The sequence below is a fragment of the Rattus rattus genome, chromosome 6, assembly GCF_011064425.1.
Source record: "Rattus rattus isolate New Zealand chromosome 6, Rrattus_CSIRO_v1, whole genome shotgun sequence".
NCBI classification, from domain to species: domain Eukaryota; kingdom Metazoa; phylum Chordata; class Mammalia; order Rodentia; family Muridae; genus Rattus; species Rattus rattus.
Genome location: NC_046159.1, coordinates 150,902,695 through 150,923,854, shown reverse-complemented (window position 1 = coordinate 150,923,854; position 21,160 = coordinate 150,902,695). Strand labels below are relative to the sequence as shown.

The following is a 21,160-nucleotide window of genomic DNA, read 5'->3' as shown; positions in this document are numbered from 1 at the left end:
AAATGAACCTGGACACAAGAATCCTCCAGAGACCGAGGTGTTCTCTGAAGCTGTGAGCTTAGGGAGGAACTGTTTCTATCATCCAGCTTCTGACACCTGGTGGGACATCCATTCCCAAGCCAGGGGTCCGGACTTCCCTAGGTAGCAGACAGGGTCCTGCACCCGCTGGCTCCCAGATGTGCTTTGACTTGTGTCACTGACAGCTACAACATGGGCTTTATCATATCCCTGATATCGCACCTCCTTGGACTGAGACTCAGGTGTGACCCAGCTCAGCCTCCTAAATATTGATAAGTTGCTGTCTCCACCAACATTATCTAAAGCATAGAGGCTCTAATTTCTGGGTATAGGACATGGTAGTAAGCAAAAGTCTTTTCCCTGAGACATAGTACCAGTCCAGGTAAAACTAATACTGGACAGATCCGTGTGGCTCTCATCTTCAGGCCTTCCTGTAGATAGGGCATCTCTAACTGCTTTGGTGCTAGGTGAAGAAAAGCCACCCAGCCTGTCGACTTCTGTTCTGCCTAAAGTCATTGTAGCCCTTGTTATAGTCCTGGTTTTGGATGACAGTGTAGGCACTAGAGCAGTATAGGTACTGGATCCTCCCCAGTGTTGTGCGGTATTGGCAGGCAGTGGTCTTAGGTGGTGTGCAATCTGACTCAACCTCCTCTGTCACCTAGAGGAAAGACTCTCAGCTAAGAAAATGCTTCCATAAGACCTGGTTATAGGTAAGTCTATAGGGTATTTTCTTATTTAGAGATTCATGTGGGAGGGCCCAGCTCATTGTATGCTGCCAGCCCTGGGCTTGTGGTCCTGGTTTTATAAGAAAGCCGGCTGAGGAAGCCACGGGGAGTGTCCTAGCCTCTGTTCTATTGCTATGAAGAGACACCATGATCAAAGGAAACTCCCGTGAAAGAAAGCATTTAGCTTGGGCTTGCTTTATACTCTCAGAGGGTCAGTCTGTTGTCATCACGGTGGGAGCGTGGTGGGACCAGAGCTGTATCCGAGAGTTTCATCCTAATGTACAGGCAGCCGTCAGAGAGAAACACCGACTTTTAATCTTACCCCCGGCGACACACTTCCTCCAGCAAGGTCACACATCCTAATTCTTCTCATTCTTTTCCAACGGTTGCACTCCCTGGTGACATCATTTAAGTATGTGAGGCCATTTTTGACAGAAGCCATCTAGGAAAGACTATGGCAAGCAAATATGGCTGCAATGGGTGGACTCTGGAGGGGCACATCCCAAAGACTTTGTCCTAGGATTGCTTCTTGATGCCGATATGCTTTTCCTGCCACTATCACATAACCTAATGATTTCTGGGCACCGGCCCACCATTGGGCAAATTTCCTGTGGTTCAACAAGAAGATGAACTTGAAAGAATTAATGCCGTTTAGATGAATTAGTGACTTTATAGCATTGCTGATTTGATTCAAATAATTTTATGAAGAAAGTTGAAGGAGATGGTTCTAGTTGTCTTGCCAGAAAAATGTGATAAAGTTAGAATCAAGAATAGAATGTGCCCACTCTTCATAACATTTTAAGCAAAGACTGCATTATAAGGAAAACAATGAACTTTCACAAATTGCACTAAGAAGAGAAAAAGGCTTGGGACAGATTTGTGATCTAGGAAAACATTCACTCTAGGTCAGCTCCAAGGATGAAGCCACAGATGTGCACCATGATTAAGCGAGGCCACGTGAAACTGTTGCTCTGAACTTATAATGAGCTTATGGAATGAAATACTGCTTTGAATGTAATATTTACATACTTCTGTAACTCTCTTTTTGTGTAACATTTTATCTGTGAGGTAATTTTACCAAGAACTTTTGTCTAAGAAAGTATCAAAAGACCGAGAGAAGAAATAAAGTGTGACTACTGGGGCTCTGCTCATCCATCAAATGTGTATATACCTCTTTGTCTATAGGTATGCACATACAAATGTATGTACATGTGTATTATATAAGTGTGCATGTATACATGTGAATTCACACAGCAGAATACTATTCAATCATGAATAAAAAGGACTTTCCTCATTTCCAGAAAGATGAATGGAGACAACATTAAGGGAAAGCAGCTAGGCTGAGAAAGATCAGCATCTCATGAGCTCAATAGTAGAACCTAAAAAAAATATTGATTTTATAATTTGAGAGTAGAGTGGTCATTATCAGAGGCGTGGGATATTGGGGCTGGAAGATGAAGAAAGCAATGAAGAAAGAATGATTGGTGACTGAGTGACAGTTAAACAGAGTGAGATCTGTCAGCTATAGACGTGATTATAGGTAACAGTGTACCAAGCATTTAACAGAGCTAGAAGTAGTGGTGGGCCATTGGCTCAGTACTGAGACCAGCCCCTGGGATCTATATGGTAGAAGAAGAAGCTCTCTGCCTCATGTAAGCTGCCCTTTGACCTCCACATAAGAGCTATGGCATACACACTACACACCACAAATAAGTCAAAACGTACCAATATAATTTTAGAATCCTAGAAGGTTTTTGGAAGTTATTACCACAAAAAAGCAGTAAATGTTTGAGGAGACGTGTTTAGCTGAACTTAAAGATTACCCAGTGTATATTGAGTAAGATGTTATATGGTGTGTCATTGATATGTGTACATTTTGTTCCTGTCTATCCATTAAAATAATTGTAGAAAAGAAAACCAAGATAGAAATAATGCCATTGTTTTACGTAATTGCAACAATTGTTGAATACCTCCTAGTGCCAATTATATCCAGGCATAATTACTCCATTTCTGAGTTTCCCAAATTGTCTAAAAATTGTCTTCGTACTTAAGGTTCTGTTCAAGTCAGAATTCTAATTCTTCCGTAATTGACAACGAACAGTTCTCTTGTCTTGTTTCTATTAAGGGAGTCATACATTGTCATTCTTCATTCTGGCCATTTATGTTGCTAGGTTTTCTACATTTACTGTAGAAACTTGATGTCTTAGGGTTCTTTTTTCCATTTTTAAATAAAAACCCTTTTAAAAAATGATTATATGTATGGGTGTTTTGCCTGTATGAATATCTGGGCAACTCTGCGTAACTCCTTCTCCTGAGGAGGTCAGAAGAGGGCACAGAATCTCCTGGAACTAGAGTTGCAGATGGTTGTGGAATGTGTAGGTGCTGGGAGTCAAGCCAAGGTCCTCCGCAAGATCAGACAGTGCTCCTAAGTGCCGAGTCATCGCTCAAGTTCCTTGCACCTTTCTCATTGCATGCCAAAACTCTATCAACTTGGGAGGCCCACATGGTCTGCTTGACTGACTTTTAATTAATGCATCATGAGTGGTTAGAAGTTCTTTGGTAAGGAGGAGAGAGAGGAAGGTGGAGAGAGGAGAAGATGCCATGGGGTTCACCATAATCCTTCAGGAATCAAGCCATTGAAACCCAGATGTGGAATGACTTGCCCTGGGGCACAGGCCTGTGTGGGAGCAATCCCTGAGACTTCCAGTATGTCCCTTTAACTGGAAGAGGCAGGTGGCTCTACATGTCAGCACAGAACTGGTCTGTGCACAGTACTGAAGCCAATGGCTGTGGAAGGCTTATCTTAGTATCCTGTAGTTTACTGAGCATGTGATCTGTGCCAAGCACTGGCTACAGTGGCACTACCCTACAAGAAACCAGCATGCTAGAAAGACTCCACACCTCAGTGATAACATCTGAGAAGATGGCTTCGCTACCTACCACCTGGATGTTTCTCTGCCTTTGTTTCCTCTTGTGTCCAATCCCCCCACCCTTGAGCTGTTGCTGGGAAAGAATTACACAGGTCCAGCCTACTGGAGTTTGCACACAGCCAGCTAGGCTGTGTTTGCACACTCCCAGCTGGCTCACCTGGGAGTACCAGGGAAGCCTCCAGAAAGTTGACCAGCAACCACAGTGCTTATTCAGGACCAGAGATGAAACTAGAAGCAAGCACTTGCTGCTTCATGAGATCATATGCCCCTCGCAGGAACACTGTGCTTGGAGTCCAGCTGCGGCTTGTTGACTGTTCATACTCCCTCACAGGAGGACTGGGGAGCGGCCACTGGATGCTCTCCACAGTACTCACTCTTCCCAGCTATCTGAATGGACTTCTGCTCCATTGTGACCTCGGGGTCTTGAGAGTATGTAGGCTGTGACGGATTCAAATGGGGCTCCCCATCTATGCTATGATGGGAAAGCCAGCTAGCATGCCTGGGTGTGTGTGTGGCTGCTTAGGCCTATTACAGTCCTCTCTGTAACACCTAGGACTCTATGAGCAGCCTAATAATAAACTCAATCTCCAGGGTGAAAAAAAATAAGTCCTTTGGGTTTTAACATAAAAGTTAATCACCAATGATCAGAATTACTACTCACAGTTGACAACTTGAATGATTAAATGTCCTGTAGGCGACAGCTCTTGTTCAGGACACGGGTTTGGATTCCTAGCACCAATATGGCAACTCACAAAAGTGTGTAATTCTAGTTCCAGGGGATCTGACACCGTCATCTTCTGGCTCCCAAGTGCACCAACTCTCCCATGGCATGCATTCAGGCAGATACTTAAGACACGTGAAAAGAAATATTTTAAAGTGTACTGAATTCACATTAGAGACATCACACAATTGTTTTTTGTTCATACGGTGGATGTATCCTATTAGGTAGTTTCAATGAGAGTAATACCATTTACCAGAAGTACTTACTGCTCAATGTTAATGTCATCTAATTTTCTCTTTGATATAATTATACTTTTCCAGTTATGTATAACACTACAAAATACAGGATTAAAATTGAGATCTTTCTAATCTATCTCTCTCTTTAGGTAACCATTTTAGTAATTTTTAGTCTTCTTTAAAATATGAGAAATTATATTATTTTCCTCTCCTTTGTAACGTCTTACAAACACACACGCACGCACACACACACACACACACACACACACACACACACAGAGAGAGAGAGAGCACAGAATAATCTTCTATAAATTTTCTCCTTAAATATGTCCAGAGATATATTCATTTTTACAGCTTTAAAATTTAATCTTTTAAATTTACATTTTGAGAATTTTGTATATGCCTTTCGTTTTGTTTTGTTTTTTGAGACATGATTTCTTTCTGTGTAGTCCAGACTGGCCTTGAACAGAGATCCTCCTGCCTCTGCCTCCCAGGGTGCTGTGATATAAGGGAGGGCCACCGTCACCAAGCCACATATACAGCTTTTTAATATGGTGCTATCACCAGAGCATCGAACAAAGACCTAAATTTAACATAGGAAGAAGCATAGGCTTTGAATAGTCTCACAGATGTGAATAAAGTTAACCCTAGGATCCTAAGGCCTTGGCTGTAATGGTCTGGGAGAGGTAGGTACTGTGTTCTAGATAGGAATGTTAGTAACCAAATCCTGAACCTTGCTATCTGCCATAGTATTTCTTTTCTTTTGAGACTGGATAGAGGTGAGCAGTGTAGTGACACAGACTTGTAATCCCAGTACTTGGGAAGCAGCCGCAGGCGGATCTCTGTGTGTTCAAGGGCAGCCTATTCTACATAGTGAACTACAGGACAGCCAGAGTTACACAGTGAGATCCTGTCTAGGAAAAAAAAACAACCAGCCAGCCAGCCAGCCAACCAACCAACCAACCAACCAAACAAACAAATAACCAACCAAACAAACAAACAAACAACCAAACAAATAACCAACCAACCAACCAAACAAACAAATAACCAAACAAACAAACAAACAACCAACCAAACAAACAAACAAACAAACAAACAACCAAACAACCAACCAACCAAACAACCAAACAACCAAACAACCAACCAAACAACCAAACAAACAAACAACAACAAACAACCAAACAAACAACCAAACAACCAACCAAACCAACCAACCAAACAAACAAACAACCAACCAACCAAACAACCAAACAACCAAACAACCAACCAACCAACTAACCAACCATCCAACCAACCAACCAACCAAACAACCAACTAACCAACCATCCAACCAACCAAACAACCAAACAACCAACCAACAACCAACCAAACAACCAAACAAACAAACAACCAAACAACAAACAACCAACAACCACAACCAAACAACCAACCAAACAACCAACCAACCAAACAACCAAACAAACAAACAAAGCAACCAACCAAACAAACAACCAAACAACCAACCAACCAACCAAACAACCAAACAAACAACCAAACAACCAAACAGACAAACAAACAAACAACTAACCAACCAAACAAACAACCAAACAAACAACCAATCAACCAACCAACCAAACAAACAAACAACTAACCAAACAAACAAACAAACAACTAACCAAACAACCAAACAAACAAAAGAGACTGGATAATTACTAACTCTTAAATTTTTAAAATTATATTTTCTCTTATTTTGTGGTTTTCTTAGTCCTGCTGGGTGAAGCAGTCTTACTTTTTTTTTTTTTTCTTGGTTGTTGTTTGTTTTAGAGGAGGTCTTTTGTTTTTTTGAGGAGAGAATATTGTTTTACAGTACCAACAGGTAAAAGTCAATCTTGACTGTGACCGAGTGACTACAACTGCTTTTTCTTTTCTTTTTGAGCTGAGGTCTCCTGTAGCTCAGGCTGGCTTTAAACCTGTGTTGTAGCTGGGAACGATACTGAACCTCTGATCCTCCTGCCTCTACCTCCTGAATGCTGGGATTACAGGCATATGCTACTATGGGAATTGGGGGTTTCAGACATGTACCCCTGGGGTTAGAACCTAGGGCTTTGTGTATGTTGGGCCAGCAGTCTACCAACAGAACCAAATCTTCAATTCTGCAATAAAACGCTCATAAACATAGCTGATAATAATAATACCGTAATTATTCACCTTGAAATAAAATAAGTGGGGTGTAACAAGATCATTCAAAGGTGTGACTCTACTCAGGGAACATTGCAGAAAAGCGGAGAGTGGGTACGGGGTACTACTGTAAGAGTCAGAGGTGGAGAAAGACCTGGATGAAACAGTGTCTCCTGGACAAGACACATCTGATTTGCTCATGAAGTCATCGAAGCGGTGGTTGCCTGTGTCAGACCTGAGCAAGATCCAGCCAGTCATTGTTCCGTCAGTGAGGAGGGGTTTTCTTTAGAGGTATAGTCCCTGGTATGCTGGCCATGTTCCAGTGGTTGGCTCCACGTCTATGCGTGTATGAGCAGCACAAACTGGGCTAGAGTCAATGGTGTGTAAAAGGGGGTACACATGACGTTGGGAGGGAGTGTGGGAGATGCAGAGGGTGAATGTGGTCAAAAGGCATTGTACACGTGGAGTTTTCACATACGGAGTTTTCAAAGAATTTATGAAAATATATGAAAAAAGAATGATTTCAATAAAAATAGGTGATAGACGTATATATCATAATTTCTGAAGATGTAAATGGTGTTCATGCCTCCCCTTCTCTCCCCAGAGGCAGCTTGGGTCCCATGTCCTTGTCAGTCTTGCAGAGGCTTCTCTTCCACTTCTCTCTTCTTTCTTGACGGGGTCTCCCAGTGTAGTCCTGGCTTGCCCGGTACTCACCACATAGACAGGTTGGCCTCAAATGCACAGGGACCCCCCAACCCCAGTCCCCACTTCCCCAGTGCTGAGATTAAAGAGGTGCGCCACCGCCACCCGACTTGGTCCTATTTATTTCTAATGTGCAGTTCAACTGCTTATTTATTTCAGGTGACTCCAGAGTTGATGATAAAAGCATGCACATTTTACACTGGCCATTTAGTAAAGAGCCACTTCGGGTAAGAACGTGTCTTCACACGTTACTTCTTTTTCTTCTCTCCTCTACCCCTGCTGCTATCCATGCAGAGGAAAGTTCTCCTTATCCTCCTGGGCTTATACTAAGTAACAACACCTCTTCTCTGAAATACAACATGTCAAAAATGCTGGGTGCTGGATATGCTTGGGAGCTGAAATTCCTTTTTAAATTTTTTTTTTTCAAAACAGAGTTTCCCTATGCAGCCCCAGTTAAAACTCACTATGTAGACCAGGCTAGCCTCAGACTCATAGAGGTCCACCTGCCTCTGCCTCCAGAGTTAAAGGCCCGGGACTGTGCCACCACTGTCTGGCCTATTTTAATTTTTTAAATCATCATCAAAGAGTATTCTCTACATAAATTGAAATTATGACGATAATGCTACCCCAAGGTGTGTTTATTTTATGAAAAATGAAATGAATGACCACCACATAGCATTTTACCCCTCCCCCCTCAACTATGAGGAATTCTTCAAGACGCACCCCTAATTAACAGGTTTTTTTTTCTTAATGTAATTTTGAGAGACTAAAAGCAATCTCACTTCTCGTTCCTCTTAATTTATTTACTACGACATCACCCTAGTTTCAAAGTAATGTTTTGAAAATAACGTCTTTCTGTATCTTTTGCCTGCAGTGTTTGGAAGGAAATTGCAATACCTCATGCAAATCAAGAGGCTATCATGGCTGAGAAAATGGAAAAGGCAATAGCCCACGACAATTTCAGATGCCAAAAACACATTTTTAATCGCTGGTTCTCCTACACAGTTAAGAGAAGAGAAAGGCTTATAGGTAAATGTCCATGCTATAGCAATTAATGTTTGTATTCAATTATGCAGTGGGTCAACGAAACGAACTAATGGTTAAAACTATGCCTAGAGAACAGGTTATTTTAGTGTTTAGAGAACTGTTATTAGATGAATCAATTAAAAGTACTTGCCGCACGGCTAGGTGTGGTGGCACATGCCTACCAGCACACAGAACACCGTGCCAGAGCAGTGATTCAAGGCCAGACTGGGCTGTAGAGTAAGACCTTGTCATAACAGAGCGAAACAAAGCAAAACAAAGCACAAGAACAACCTAATGATTTTGCTAGCTTAATTTTAAAATATTTTATCGCAATGGAAAATACTCAGAGTTAGAAATCAAATCATCTGTGTGCGTGCACGCACACACACACACACACACACACGACTGTATATATAAGTAAGGATCTACTGTTAGCTTTTTGGTGTGGTACTGAACCTAGGCCTCTGTACATACTAAGCGAGCCCTCCTCCATGGATTCCCTTTTGTTTTTAAGTGTGAGACAAAGTCTTGCTAAGCTGTCCAGGTGGGCCTCGAACTTGCAATCCCCTAGCCTCCCAGTAGCTGAAATCACAAACCTGTACCACCAGGCCCAATTACTTCCAACTCTTATTCACAATACAGAGCCAGTGGTATATACTCATTAGAAACCAACGTTGACACAGAAAGTCTGCAGTCCTTATCCACATTTCCTTCCATGTCCATGTGAAGAAGCTTAAAGAAAAATTTCTCTGTGACGCATGGACATCACACATGGATTTTAGCGGGGCCAGAGGACTTCAGCCTTTCAGTTATAGCTTTGTGGATACAAAACTTAAACCTATGGGTGTGCCAAATCAGAAAAATGGATTGATCTCACTCTTGCCCTTGGGACAAGGTCTTACTGTGTAGCCAAGGATGGCCTAGGACAGTTCTCCTGTTTCAGTCCTGGCCTTCGGAGATTACAGGTCCAAGTCACCAGAGCCGGCTGGAATCATTTCCTTTTGAGCTTTGCGGTCTGTCTCTGCCTCAAAGTTTAGTTCATAAACCTAATGAAGTGTTAGGGACTGGCTAGCTCATCACAAAGTGGTTGTAATAGTCACATAATTTAACGCTCTTCAAAATCCAAGTGAACTGCAAGCTCTTGAGAGAGTGTGGATACCCCCAACCAGCCTCCTGTCTTCTCTGCCCTCCTGGGTTCTTCTTGTCTCTCAGCATTGCTTGCCCACTGTGTGGCTTCTTGCTCCCTTGTCCTGACACTCTTCTTCCCCCAGCCTTCCCCTTCTCGTTGGCTCCATTTCATCTCCGCTTTGCCTTCATCTCCTGAGGTGGGACCCTCACTGAGGTGGGACCGCGTGGCCTCCCTCCCCTCTCCTTCTCTCCACTCTCTTTCCCCATCTGTTTCTTTTCTGCAGTTCACACCCTTGGGGCTTTACCCCATGTCTACTTATATATGTATGGCCTGTGCCATCTTATGCCTCCCTAATTCACAACAACCAATCACGGATTTCTAAATTATATATTAGATCTATGCTGACAAGATTTATATTCCTGCTTGTAATTTAAATCATCTTTTCAGGTCAGAGAGATGGCTCAGATAGTTAACAGCACCGGTTGCTCTTCCAGAGGACCTGGGCTCAATTCTTAGCACCCATATGACAGCTCCCAAGTGTCACAGGGATCGGATACACTCTGCTGACCTCCATGGGTACCAGGCATAACCAAGCTCCACAGTCATGTATGCAGGGAAAGCATCCACACATTATTATACATTGAAAATAAACCCCCAAAGTTACATAATCTCTTAGTTACATAATCTCTTAACAAGACCCAAGTAGTTACATTTACATGTAACTTTCTTTGACACTGTTCCCCCTTCCCTACCATCAAGTCAAAGCACGTTTGTTTCATTTAACTCTCAATCATAAAAACTTATTTTGTTTGATTATTGTCAAAAATTTCAATAGTAAGCCAAAACTATGATTCTCAAAGTACTACCAATAAAACGAATGAATAATAGCATAGATTTATAGTATTTAAATATTTTATTGTACACTTGTGTCGCACAATGTCTTAAATGTCTAAGAAATATTTTAATCTAATAATCTAATCTAATTAGAAGAATATAATCTAGTAATATTAAGTGATATATAAATGAGGTATTGTAAAGGAATAAAGTGCTCCTTCCTTCCAGGATGTTTTAACCTCATACTCATTACAATTTAAGTGATACACACTGAAACTGACCTTAGCATTTACATGTACAGAAACACAATTTCCATAGGTAACAACTCAAGTAAAAAGCATTTAGCTGCAAATGAGCGGAAGGAATGAGAACGCAACAGATGTGGCATCGTGATTGCAGATTCACGTCTCAGCTGGTAACAACAGCTTAACTAAACTAGAAGAGTTCTGGCTTCTCAAAGAGCTTAGATTTTAGGACAAAATTATGATCAGTGAGGTTCCAGCCCATTGGCAGGTATAACAACCAACAAACAAATGAGGCTTTAAATTTTCACCTGTGATGCTGAACACTGTTAGCTGCTGTGCTTTGTTCTGTTTGCATAACATTCAAATAAAAAAATTGTCAAACTTTAAATGTCCAAAGTATTCACGCACAATTCAGATACCCATTTTTAGTCGAAAGGTGAAGCAAAACAAAAAGCCAAAACAAACTCTGAACCTCAACTTCTGAGAGAAAACTGGAGAGCCTGCAGCCAGGTGCAGTCAGGTACAGCCAGGTGCAGCCAGTGCAGCCAGGTGCAGCCCATATAACCAAATGTATCCAGTGCAGCCAGATGTAATCAGTGCAGCCATGTGCAGCCAGATGTAACCAGTGCAGCCAGGTGCAGCCAGGTGCAGCCAGTGCAGCCAGGTGCAGCCCATATAACCAAATGTATCCAATGCAGCCAGGTGTAACCAGTATAGCCAGGTGCAGCCAGGTGTAGCCAGTGCAGCCAGGTGCACATGAGGCGCTTGTCTGCTCTCCAGCCTGTTTGTTTTCTCTGGCTCCTGTGTTTAAGTTCTAGACTTGGGATTAACATGTATCAGGCAATCTATTTGATCTAGAATTTATAATTCAAAGGCATTGGATCTGAATACTACCTGGTGATGGTGTTTCTATGAAATGCTTAGAACTATGAGTTTTGTAAAAGGTTAGTTTGTTTCTCTAAAAAAGAAATATGTGTATATTTGTTTATATGTTTATATATGTTTATTATATCTAAATTTCAAAGGCCAAAGGGGATATTTACATATTTAAAATATTATATATTTTTATATTTAAAATTCCCTTGAGCACTATCTAATGTTATCAAAAGGAACTAATTTTAGTGTGATTAAAATGAAACACAGACTGTCAGATACATTAGTTCATAGTGTTTTCGGAAATAGTTTTAACTACATGTGATGCACATTTCCTGCAGCTACACTGCTCCGACTGCGCCATTTGTTCTATACGCAAAAACAAAGAATTATCCTAGCAAAATGGAAGGAGAAAGCCAGGCACAAGAGCAAAAAAAGAGAAGATGACTTGGTATGCTATTAGATGCTATTTTTTTTAAAGAAGGAAAAAAAAAACCCATTTCAATATTTTTGCTTAAGTGTACTGATAAAGGCACTGTAAGTGTTACAGTTCTCAAGGGAAAGGTATCCTGGCACTTGGGAGCCAAGGAATACCACAGAGTCACACCCCCCAACAAACCTCACCCACGAGGTCTACCTAGGAGGGCAGCCGCCTCTGTTCAGGTGAGAAGCAGCAAGGAACTGGGCAGAAGACAGGGTTTATATAGGGTTTCTTGGGGTGGGTGGGTGGTGCTTTCCAGGGTGGGGATTGGTGGGATTTCAAGTCCAGAGCTTAGGCTTTTAACTCTGTAGGGGGGCTGGGTCTAGTCTTTAGGGCAGTGGGCATGTTCTGTGGGTGGAAGCTGGCCTTGGAAGTCTCAGGGGAGGGGCCTGGCCTCATGTGCCATTCTGTTCGTGTTTATTATTGATGGATGACTAGGGGTTGCGAAAGGGGGTGGTGTTATCATTGGACTGCTTCCTGCTGAGTGCGAGTGAGGAAGTCCTTTGGGCAAATCGACTGGGTGTTATCGGGAGTCAACCACCCCCAATAGCTAGGGGTGGGTAATCCTGTGTGCCTAGTGTGCCTAGAAATCTTTCAGACCTATCTGTTGCTGATGAAATCTAGACAAGAAGGAAGTTTATAAGGTAGGGTACAACTAGTAGAATTAAGAAAAGGAGGAGAAGCGCTGAGAAGGGTGATACCCAATTTTATATTGGACTGTCAAAGAGCCATTAGCCAGAATAGAGCTGGTTTTGGAGTTCTGTCTGGAGTTGTCTAATCTTGTCTTTTACTATACCCGCCTAGTTGACCTAAAAGCAACATTCCTCCCAAGGGAAAAGCCAAAGACCACCTCTCTCGACTGTTAGTAAATGCAATCCTTATTGATTTTGTAGCACTACACTGGCCAGTGAGTCTATTTGGCTGTAGATGGTAAGGGTGGTTGGAGATCCTGGATGACTTTGGATGAAAACAGAAGGTAAATAAGAAAGAGAAGTAATCAGTCCCAGCACACCACTGATGATGCCATCAGTTAGACCCAGGACTACAAGAAAGGGTAGGATCTCAACCTCCATTGGAATTGGCAATGGTTCTTCACCAGGTACCACCCCTAAGTTTGGGGAAAGGAACATCAGGATACAAGTCCCAGACTACCTAGCAGGTAGGCAGTAGCAAATCTTAGTGTCACAGAGGATTGAGGAACTGTAAATGCTTAGGCATAAGGGCTGTATGGCAGTGCTCAGGGTCAAAGTATTTTTATAGTCTGAAGGATCCAGTGTGCCCATAAATCATGTCCCTGGGGAGTTAAAAGAGTATGTAATTCCAAAGAGAGAGAGAGAGAGATGTGAGAATGACGAGGAGTGGACATAGGAAAAGGTGTGGACAACCATTTCAACATTGCCAGCCAGATATATCTGCTTTGGGTACCACTGCATGCTCTAGTGGCATGCTTGCAATTACTTTGTTACTAAGCTAGTGTTGCAGCCACTGCCTCCTGCTTGATGATTGGTGGTCTAACGGTGGAACAGTCAACTGTGCACAACCAACATTCTTCCTTTACTTATGCTGATTGTCTCTGAGAAAAAAAAATGGGGTTCTCTTAAGCCTGATGTTTGACATGCTCTGGTCGCTGCACAGCGCGTATTAGCAATGTATTATTATCCGTCACACACTGCAGCTAACTGACTGTTTAGGAATTAGACCCACCCCCACCCCTGCTCCCCAGCTATACAATCTATTGGTGGACAGTCATTCTGCAATTGGTGAGCGGTAGTCACAGGCCGGGAACAGAGGCCAATGAGCGCTGTATGATCATTTCCATATGATCTCTCCAATACGTGCCTGTCCTTAGATTCTACTCTAAATACTGCGTACTAGTATTGTGTATGCGTGTTTGGGGAGAGGTGTGTGCAAAATACTCATCAACCCACAGAAGCATTTTCTTGTTACACAGTCTTCAGGAAATGTGTCAGTTCAAATGAGATTTGCCGTAACGGTAAGTCAGACAGGGCTCTAAGATACGTTCTTTGACTCCTCCTCTTTCGGTTATCTCCCCACTAGCCCATTCCTTCTGTGTCTCTAAATGCTATTGGCTCCACTGCTGGGATCTCCTCTCTGCGGCCCACAGTTCTCCTCCTCTCTATAAGAGGAGGCGACACCGGGTCTTTCAGGGGTGGCCTGTGCCAATACTTATGACAACTGATAGAGGTGGTCTATAATAACCAAGATGGTCCAGGGAGTTTTATGTGTTCACATGGAAAATTATCACTGAGGCAAGAGTGGCAGTCCATGGTGTAGAGCAGGTACTAATCTGTCATGCACTGTGCTTTCTTAGGGTCGTTGCCTTTGACCATGAGGACAATTCCATGGAATTTATAAAATATTTTCATTGCAGATTACAAAACACGAACTTCAGTTGAAAAAATGGAAGTTCAAGCTATCCTTGGAGAAACCGATTAACATTGAGGGAAGCTTCTCCGATTTCGGGGTTTCGGACAAGCGCATAGTGTTTGACATTTCATTGCTACCCGACCAAGCAATAGTCCAGGTGTGTAGGTGTTTGTTGAATAGCATAGCTCGGTTAGGGTAAGTATGTCTGCTTATAATTTCTTCCTTTGCAAATTATCTGCTCATGTCCTGTCTTTCTATTATAATTATACTTCTTTGTTATAGTTTTTATGTCTATTTTGGCAACAGTAACCTTTTATCTAGAATGTATTTGAATATTTCCCTCCATCACACTTAACATTATTTCTTTCACCTCTAGAGTATTTTGATGTCAGGGAATTTAAAGCTTTAGATAATGAAGTCTATCACTCTTGCCCTAATAGTTTCTCTGTGTCATGTCATTTTCATGTTTTTTTCTGAGTGATATTACACTGTCGACACATACATAGCTGTTTTTTTCCCCAGATGTTTTTGTTTTTGCTAATATTTTCTGGTTTATTGGGGACCATGCTAAGGTTTATGTACCTGTTCTAAGATGTCGCAGATGACCTTCAAATATGTTCATGCCTCTTTGCCTATAATGTAAGAGCCTCCCACCACATGCTTTTCTTCTCCCTTCTGTGTTGAAACAGGTCCGCTTCTATATGTTAATATCTTTACAACTTTAAAATTGTGGTTGCTTTAAACATTGTCATTCTCTAGGACATTTTTACTCAGGATCATCTAAGACATGGAGAAAAGTTTCAGGTGCAGAAAAAGAATTGTTTTTCCTGAAGAACTGGATCCAGGGCATTCTCTTACAGTCAGCCAGAGAGCTCCTCAGACTTAGCTCTATTGTCTTGGTTTCCCCAATTATGTTCTAGCAACTAAGTCAAGCACAGATTGCGTGGTGCAGGTGGCTGTTATGTCTCTTTGATTTCATTCAGTCCAGACAGTTCTACGGCCTTTAATTTGGGGGCCCTTGAGGTGGTCCCTTGAGGTTTCACTTCTCCACTGTTGGGCATTTTGGCTGAAGTTATCTCCATTGAGTCCTGGGGGCCTCTCACATACCTTTTGGGGCCCCTGGAATGAAAATTAGGAAAGAAAACATGTATAATGATGTATATGTGTGAAAATGTTATAATGAAAGCCCTCAGATTTATGCTAACTTAAAAATTTACTAAATCCCCATTAGGATAATTTAAGGTTTCTCTCTTTTTTTTTTCTTTTCTTTTTTTTCTTTTTTTTTCGGAGCTGGGGACCGAACCCAGGGCCTTGTGCTTGCTAGGCAAGCGCTCTACCACTGAGCTAAATCCCCAACCCCAATTTAAGGTTTCTAAATCCTAACACAACACTAAGTGTGATGTATTTTTGGAGACAGTCTCAACATTTTCCCAGTGAAGTAAATTATGCATTGGATGTTCATTAAAATGGCAGGTAATAAGAATAGATTTACATAATAGTGGAAAGTTGGGAATGAATTTTTGTCACTAATATATTGACCGTCTGGGTTTGTTAATGTTGTTCAAAGAACAGAGTTGCAAAGTTACCTCTTAAATCATTTATTAGCTGGGCATGGTGCCATATACTTTTGATCTTAGGAGCTGGAGGCAGACAGATCTCTGTGAGTTTGAGGACAGCCTCTTCTACATAGTGAGTTTCCAGTTTAGCCTATCTCAAAACCAAAAATTAAACAAAACAAGAAAACCCCTTAAAGTCATTTTTAAAAAATAGCATTTAGGGGTTGGGGATTTAGCTCAGTGGTAGAGCGCTTGCCTAGCAAGCGCAAGGCCCTGGGTTCGGTCCCCAGCTCCGAAAAAAAAATAGCATTTAACTTGGGGTCTCTGGCTAACTAGTTCTTGGGAATTTAAACAAAAAAAAATGAGTTGAGCCTTAATTTTGGAATGTGTTAGTTTTAAAATGAATTTAGACTTATGCATACAGACTGTCTAATATTTTGGAGGAAAAGTTGCGAACAGTGATTTGGGAAATACAATTTGAACTTATCTGGGAAATATGCATTTTTTTAGGTCTAGTTCCATCAACTCGTGAAAGCAAGTCAGATTCTGTTTTGCGATCACTTCCTCGGTATCATTTTTTTCTCATTAAGGAATACTCCTTCCATGACAGATGGTAGGGCTCATACACTATCAGTTAAAGTGCTGGCCAAACTCAGAGCTAGTGGGAGTGCTGGCAGGGACCACTTCCTGTGAAATGCAGGCAGTTGGCACACCGAACGGAGAAAAAGCTTATGTTGATGAGTTTAGAGTTTGACTAACATAGCTAGGCAGTGCAGCTGCTTGTTAGCTAACGGTGTCAACCTTGCCTTGTGGCTACCCCCCACCTTCGCTGTGTGACTTTTTGTGTGCTAAAGACTAAAGCATGTGGACTTGCAAAAACAGTTACAGAGTCACCTTCAGCTTTCCCAGCACTGATGATTCATCCTCTCACTTGGGAAAAGATATCCTCTCGATCCCGAATAGCTATTAAATCAACGCCAGACTCTGGAAGAACCAGATGGTTTGGGCTTGCTGGGTTAAATTTCTTGGAATTGTAAAATCCAAAGAGTGTGTTCAAATCCATGTTTTGATAACCCCATGGGTCAGTCTGACCTTAACTAACCAAGCAGAAAGTGATTGCAGGTCCTGTGGCTCCATGCCAAAGGCCTCCTAACTCTTTCCAAACCGAGTTGCTCCGTCAAGGAACTCTGTGTTGTCTCCCTTGCAGAGTGGATGGGGAAAGTGGCTGATACAGAACACTTCTGGATTGCTTTTAGGAATAGCTGCCCAAGCAATCTTACTGTCCTTGCTTCAGCCTCCGTCAACTGATGCAAGTTAAGGGTTTACATGAGAGACCTTCAGAGGGGCAGACACTCCTGGGAAACCAGAGGAGACTACTCTCTGTCTACATTGCTGACTCTAGAGGAAAACACCAGGTGCCATCTGGGCCCCCTGCACACAGGGACCCAGAAGCAGTAGTGGCAGGGCCCTTCCGGTTGCTGCCCTCACGGAAAGCTGAAAGCCAGCTCTGAGGAGCTACTTCGGGCCCGAGACCAGAGGTAAGACCAAATTTTCTGCTCCAAGTGACCTGCCTGGTGGACTCAGGACACACAAAGGCAGAATTCCTCTGGGACCGGGCACTTCTGGTTTCTAGCTGGTGCCTGAACCTCACTGATCCCGGCTCACAGCTCCCTGCTCCCAAACCCCATGGGAGAGAGAGCTGATCACCCAGAAGTGGGGGCACTCCTAAGACTGTAGGGCAGGAGAGACTGCCACTTCTGCCCACCTTTGCCCACATCCCTGGCCCAAGAGGAAGATAGTAGCCGTCAAGCTGCAGGAGCCCCATAGTCCAGACTGCACCCGGATCTGAACTGAACCAGTCAAACAGCTCCCTTCACCCAAATTCTGTTGGGGGGGAGAGCTAGATCTTCAGAAGGGCAGACACCCCTGGGAAACCAGAGGAGGCTATTCTCTGCCCATATTCCTGACTTAAGAGGAAAACGCCTTGTGTCATCTGTGCCCCATGCAAGAGGGACCTAGGAGAAGTAAGGGCAAGACCCTTCTGCTTCCTGCCCACAGGGAGAGCTGAAAGCCTGCGGACAGGAATGACTACACGCCTGAGAGCAGAACACTGTTCCCATAACTGGCTGAAATAAAACAGGAAAACAGGTCTACAGCAGTCCTGACACACAGGCCTACAGGATGGTCAAGCCACTGTCAGAAACAGCAAGACAAGCTAACATCAGAAACAACCTGATGGCAAGAGGCAAGTGAAGGAACCCAAGCAACAGAAACAAAGACTTGGCATCATCAGAGCCCAATTCTCCCACCAAAGCAAACACTGGATATCCAAACACACCAGAGAAGCAAGATCTAGATTTAAAATCACATTTTATCATGATGATGGACGACTTTAAGAAGATCATAAATAACTCCCTTAAGGAAATGCAGGACAACACAAGTAAACAACTAGGACGCCCTTAAAGAGGAAACACAAAATCCTAAAGAACTACTGGAAAAACAACAAAACAGGAGAAGGAATGAACAAAACCATCAGGAGTTAAAATGGAAATAGAAACAATAAAAGAAAACAAAGGGAGACAACCTTGGAGATAGGAAACCTAGGGAAGAGATAAGGAGTCGTTGATGCAAGCATCACCATCAGAATACAAAAGATAGAAGAGAGAATCTCAGAAGCAGAAGATTCCGTAGAAAACATCAACACAACTGTCAAAGATAATGTAAAACACAGAAAGCTCCTAGCCCAAAACATCCAAGAAATCCAAGACACAATGAGAAGATCAAACCTAAGGATAATAGGTATAGAAGAGAGTGAAGACTCCCAACTTAAAGGGCCAGTAAATATCTTCAACAAAATCATAGAAGAAAACTTCCCTAACCTAAAAAAAGAGATACGCATAGGCATACAAGAAGCCTACAGAACTCAAAATAGATCAGACTAGAAAAGAAACTCCTCCCATCACATGGTAGTCAAAACACCAAATGCACAAAACAAAGAAAGAATGTTAAAAGCAGTAAGGGAAAAAAGTCAAGTAACATATAAAGGCAGACCTATAGAATTACACCAGACTTCTCACCAGAGACTATGAAAGCCAGCAGATCCTGGACAGATGTCATACAGACCCCAAGAGACACAAATGCCAGCCCAGGTTACTGTATCCAGTAAAACGCTCAATTAACATAGATGAAACCAAGATATTCCACGACAAAACCAAATTTACACAATATCTTTCTACAAATCCAGCTCTACAAAGTATAATAAATGGCAAAGCCCAACACAAGGAGGTAAGCTACACCCTAGAAGCAAGAAACTAATCGTTTTGCAACAAAACAAAGAGAAGAGAAGCACGCAAACATAGTCTCACCTCCACATACGAAAATAACAGGAAGCAATAATCGCTATTCCTTAATATCTCTCACCATCAATGGACTCAATTCCCCAATAAAAAGACATAGATTAACAAACTGGAAACGCAACGAGGATCCAACATTTTGCTGCCTATAGGAAACACACCTCAGAGACAAAGACAGACACTACCTAAGAGTGAAAGGCTGGGAAACCACTTTCCAATCAAATGGTCTGAAGAAGCAAGCTGTAGTAGCCATTCCAATATCAAATAAAATCGACTTTCAACCAACAGTCATCAAAAAAGATAAGGAAGGACACTTCATATTCATCAAAGGAAAAATCCACCAAGATGAACTCTCAATCCTAAATATCTATGCTCCAAATACAAGGGCACCTATATACATAAAAGAAACCTTACTAAAGCTCAAAGCACACATTGCACCTCACACAATAATAGTAGGAGATTTCAATACCCCACTCTCATCAATGGACAGATCATGGAAACAAATTAAACAGAGACATAGACTAACAGAAGTTATGAACCAAATGGACTTAACAGATATTTATAGAACATTCCATCCTAAAACAAAAGGATATACATTCTTCTCACCACCTCATGGTACTTTCTCCAAAATTGACCATATAATCAGTCACAAAACAGGCCTCAACAGATACAGGAAGATAGAAATAACCCCATGCGTCCTATCAGACCACCACGGGCTAAAGCTGGTCTTCAATAACAATAAGGGAAGAATGCCCACATATACATGGAAGTTGAACAATGCTCTACTCAATGATAACCTGGTCCAGGAAGAAATAAAGAAAGAAAGACTTCTTAGAATTGAATGAAAATGAAGGTACAACACACCCAAACTTATGGGACACAATGAAAGCTGTGCTAAGAGGAAAACTCATAGCGCTGAGTGCCTGCAGAAAGAAACAGGAGAGAGCATATGTCAGCAGCTTGACAGCACACCTAAAAGCTCTAGATCAAAAAGAAAGCAAATACACCCAGGAGGAGTAGAAGGCAGGAAATAATCAAACTCAGAGCTGAAATCAACCAAATAGAAACAAAAAGGACTATACAAAGAATCAACAGAACCAAAAGCTGGTTCTTTGAGAAAATCAACAAGATAGATAAACCCTTAGCCAGACTAACGAGAGGACACAGAGAGTGTGTCCATATTAACAAAATCAGAAATGAAATGGGAGACATAACTACAGAATCAGAGGAAATAAAAAAAAATCATCAGATCCTATTACAAAAGTCTATATTCAACAAAACTGGAAAATCTGGAGGAAATGGACAATTTTCTAGACAAATACCAGGTACCAAAGTTAAATCAGAAACAGATAAACCATTTAAACAACCCCATAACTCCTAAAAAAAAAAAAAAAAAAATAGAGGCAGTCATTAAAGGTCTCCCAACCAAAAAGAGCCCAGGTCCAGATGGGTTCAGTGCAGAATTCTATCACACCTTCATAGAAGACCTCATACCGATATTATCCAAACTATTCCACAAAATTGAAACAGACGGAGCACTACTGAATTCCTTCTATGAAGCCACAATTACTCTTATACCTAAACCACACAAAGACCCAATGAAGAAGGGACTTTGAACCAATTTCCTTATGAATATCAACATAAAATACTCAGCAATAAAATTCCCCAGCAAACCGAATCCAGAGCACATCAAAGTAATCATCCACCATGATCAAAACAGAAACTACATCCCAGAGCATACAGGGGGGATGGTTTTAATATATAAAACCCATCAACATGATCCATT

General features: G+C 41.9%; 1 protein-coding gene across 2 annotated transcripts in view; it reads left to right on the top strand.

Moving 5' to 3' along the window:
* Positions 1-21,160, top strand: part of Fbxl13 (F-box and leucine rich repeat protein 13) — a 190,702-nt gene that overhangs the window by 27,183 nt on the left and 142,359 nt on the right. For both annotated transcript variants that reach the window (XM_032907076.1, XM_032907075.1), the window contains exons 4-7: positions 7,649-7,716; positions 8,364-8,518; positions 11,938-12,047; positions 14,470-14,622. In XM_032907076.1, the coding sequence (XP_032762967.1) occupies positions 7,649-7,716; positions 8,364-8,518; positions 11,938-12,047; positions 14,470-14,622 (486 nt within the window). The remainder of the gene's footprint in view (positions 1-7,648; positions 7,717-8,363; positions 8,519-11,937; positions 12,048-14,469; positions 14,623-21,160) is intronic.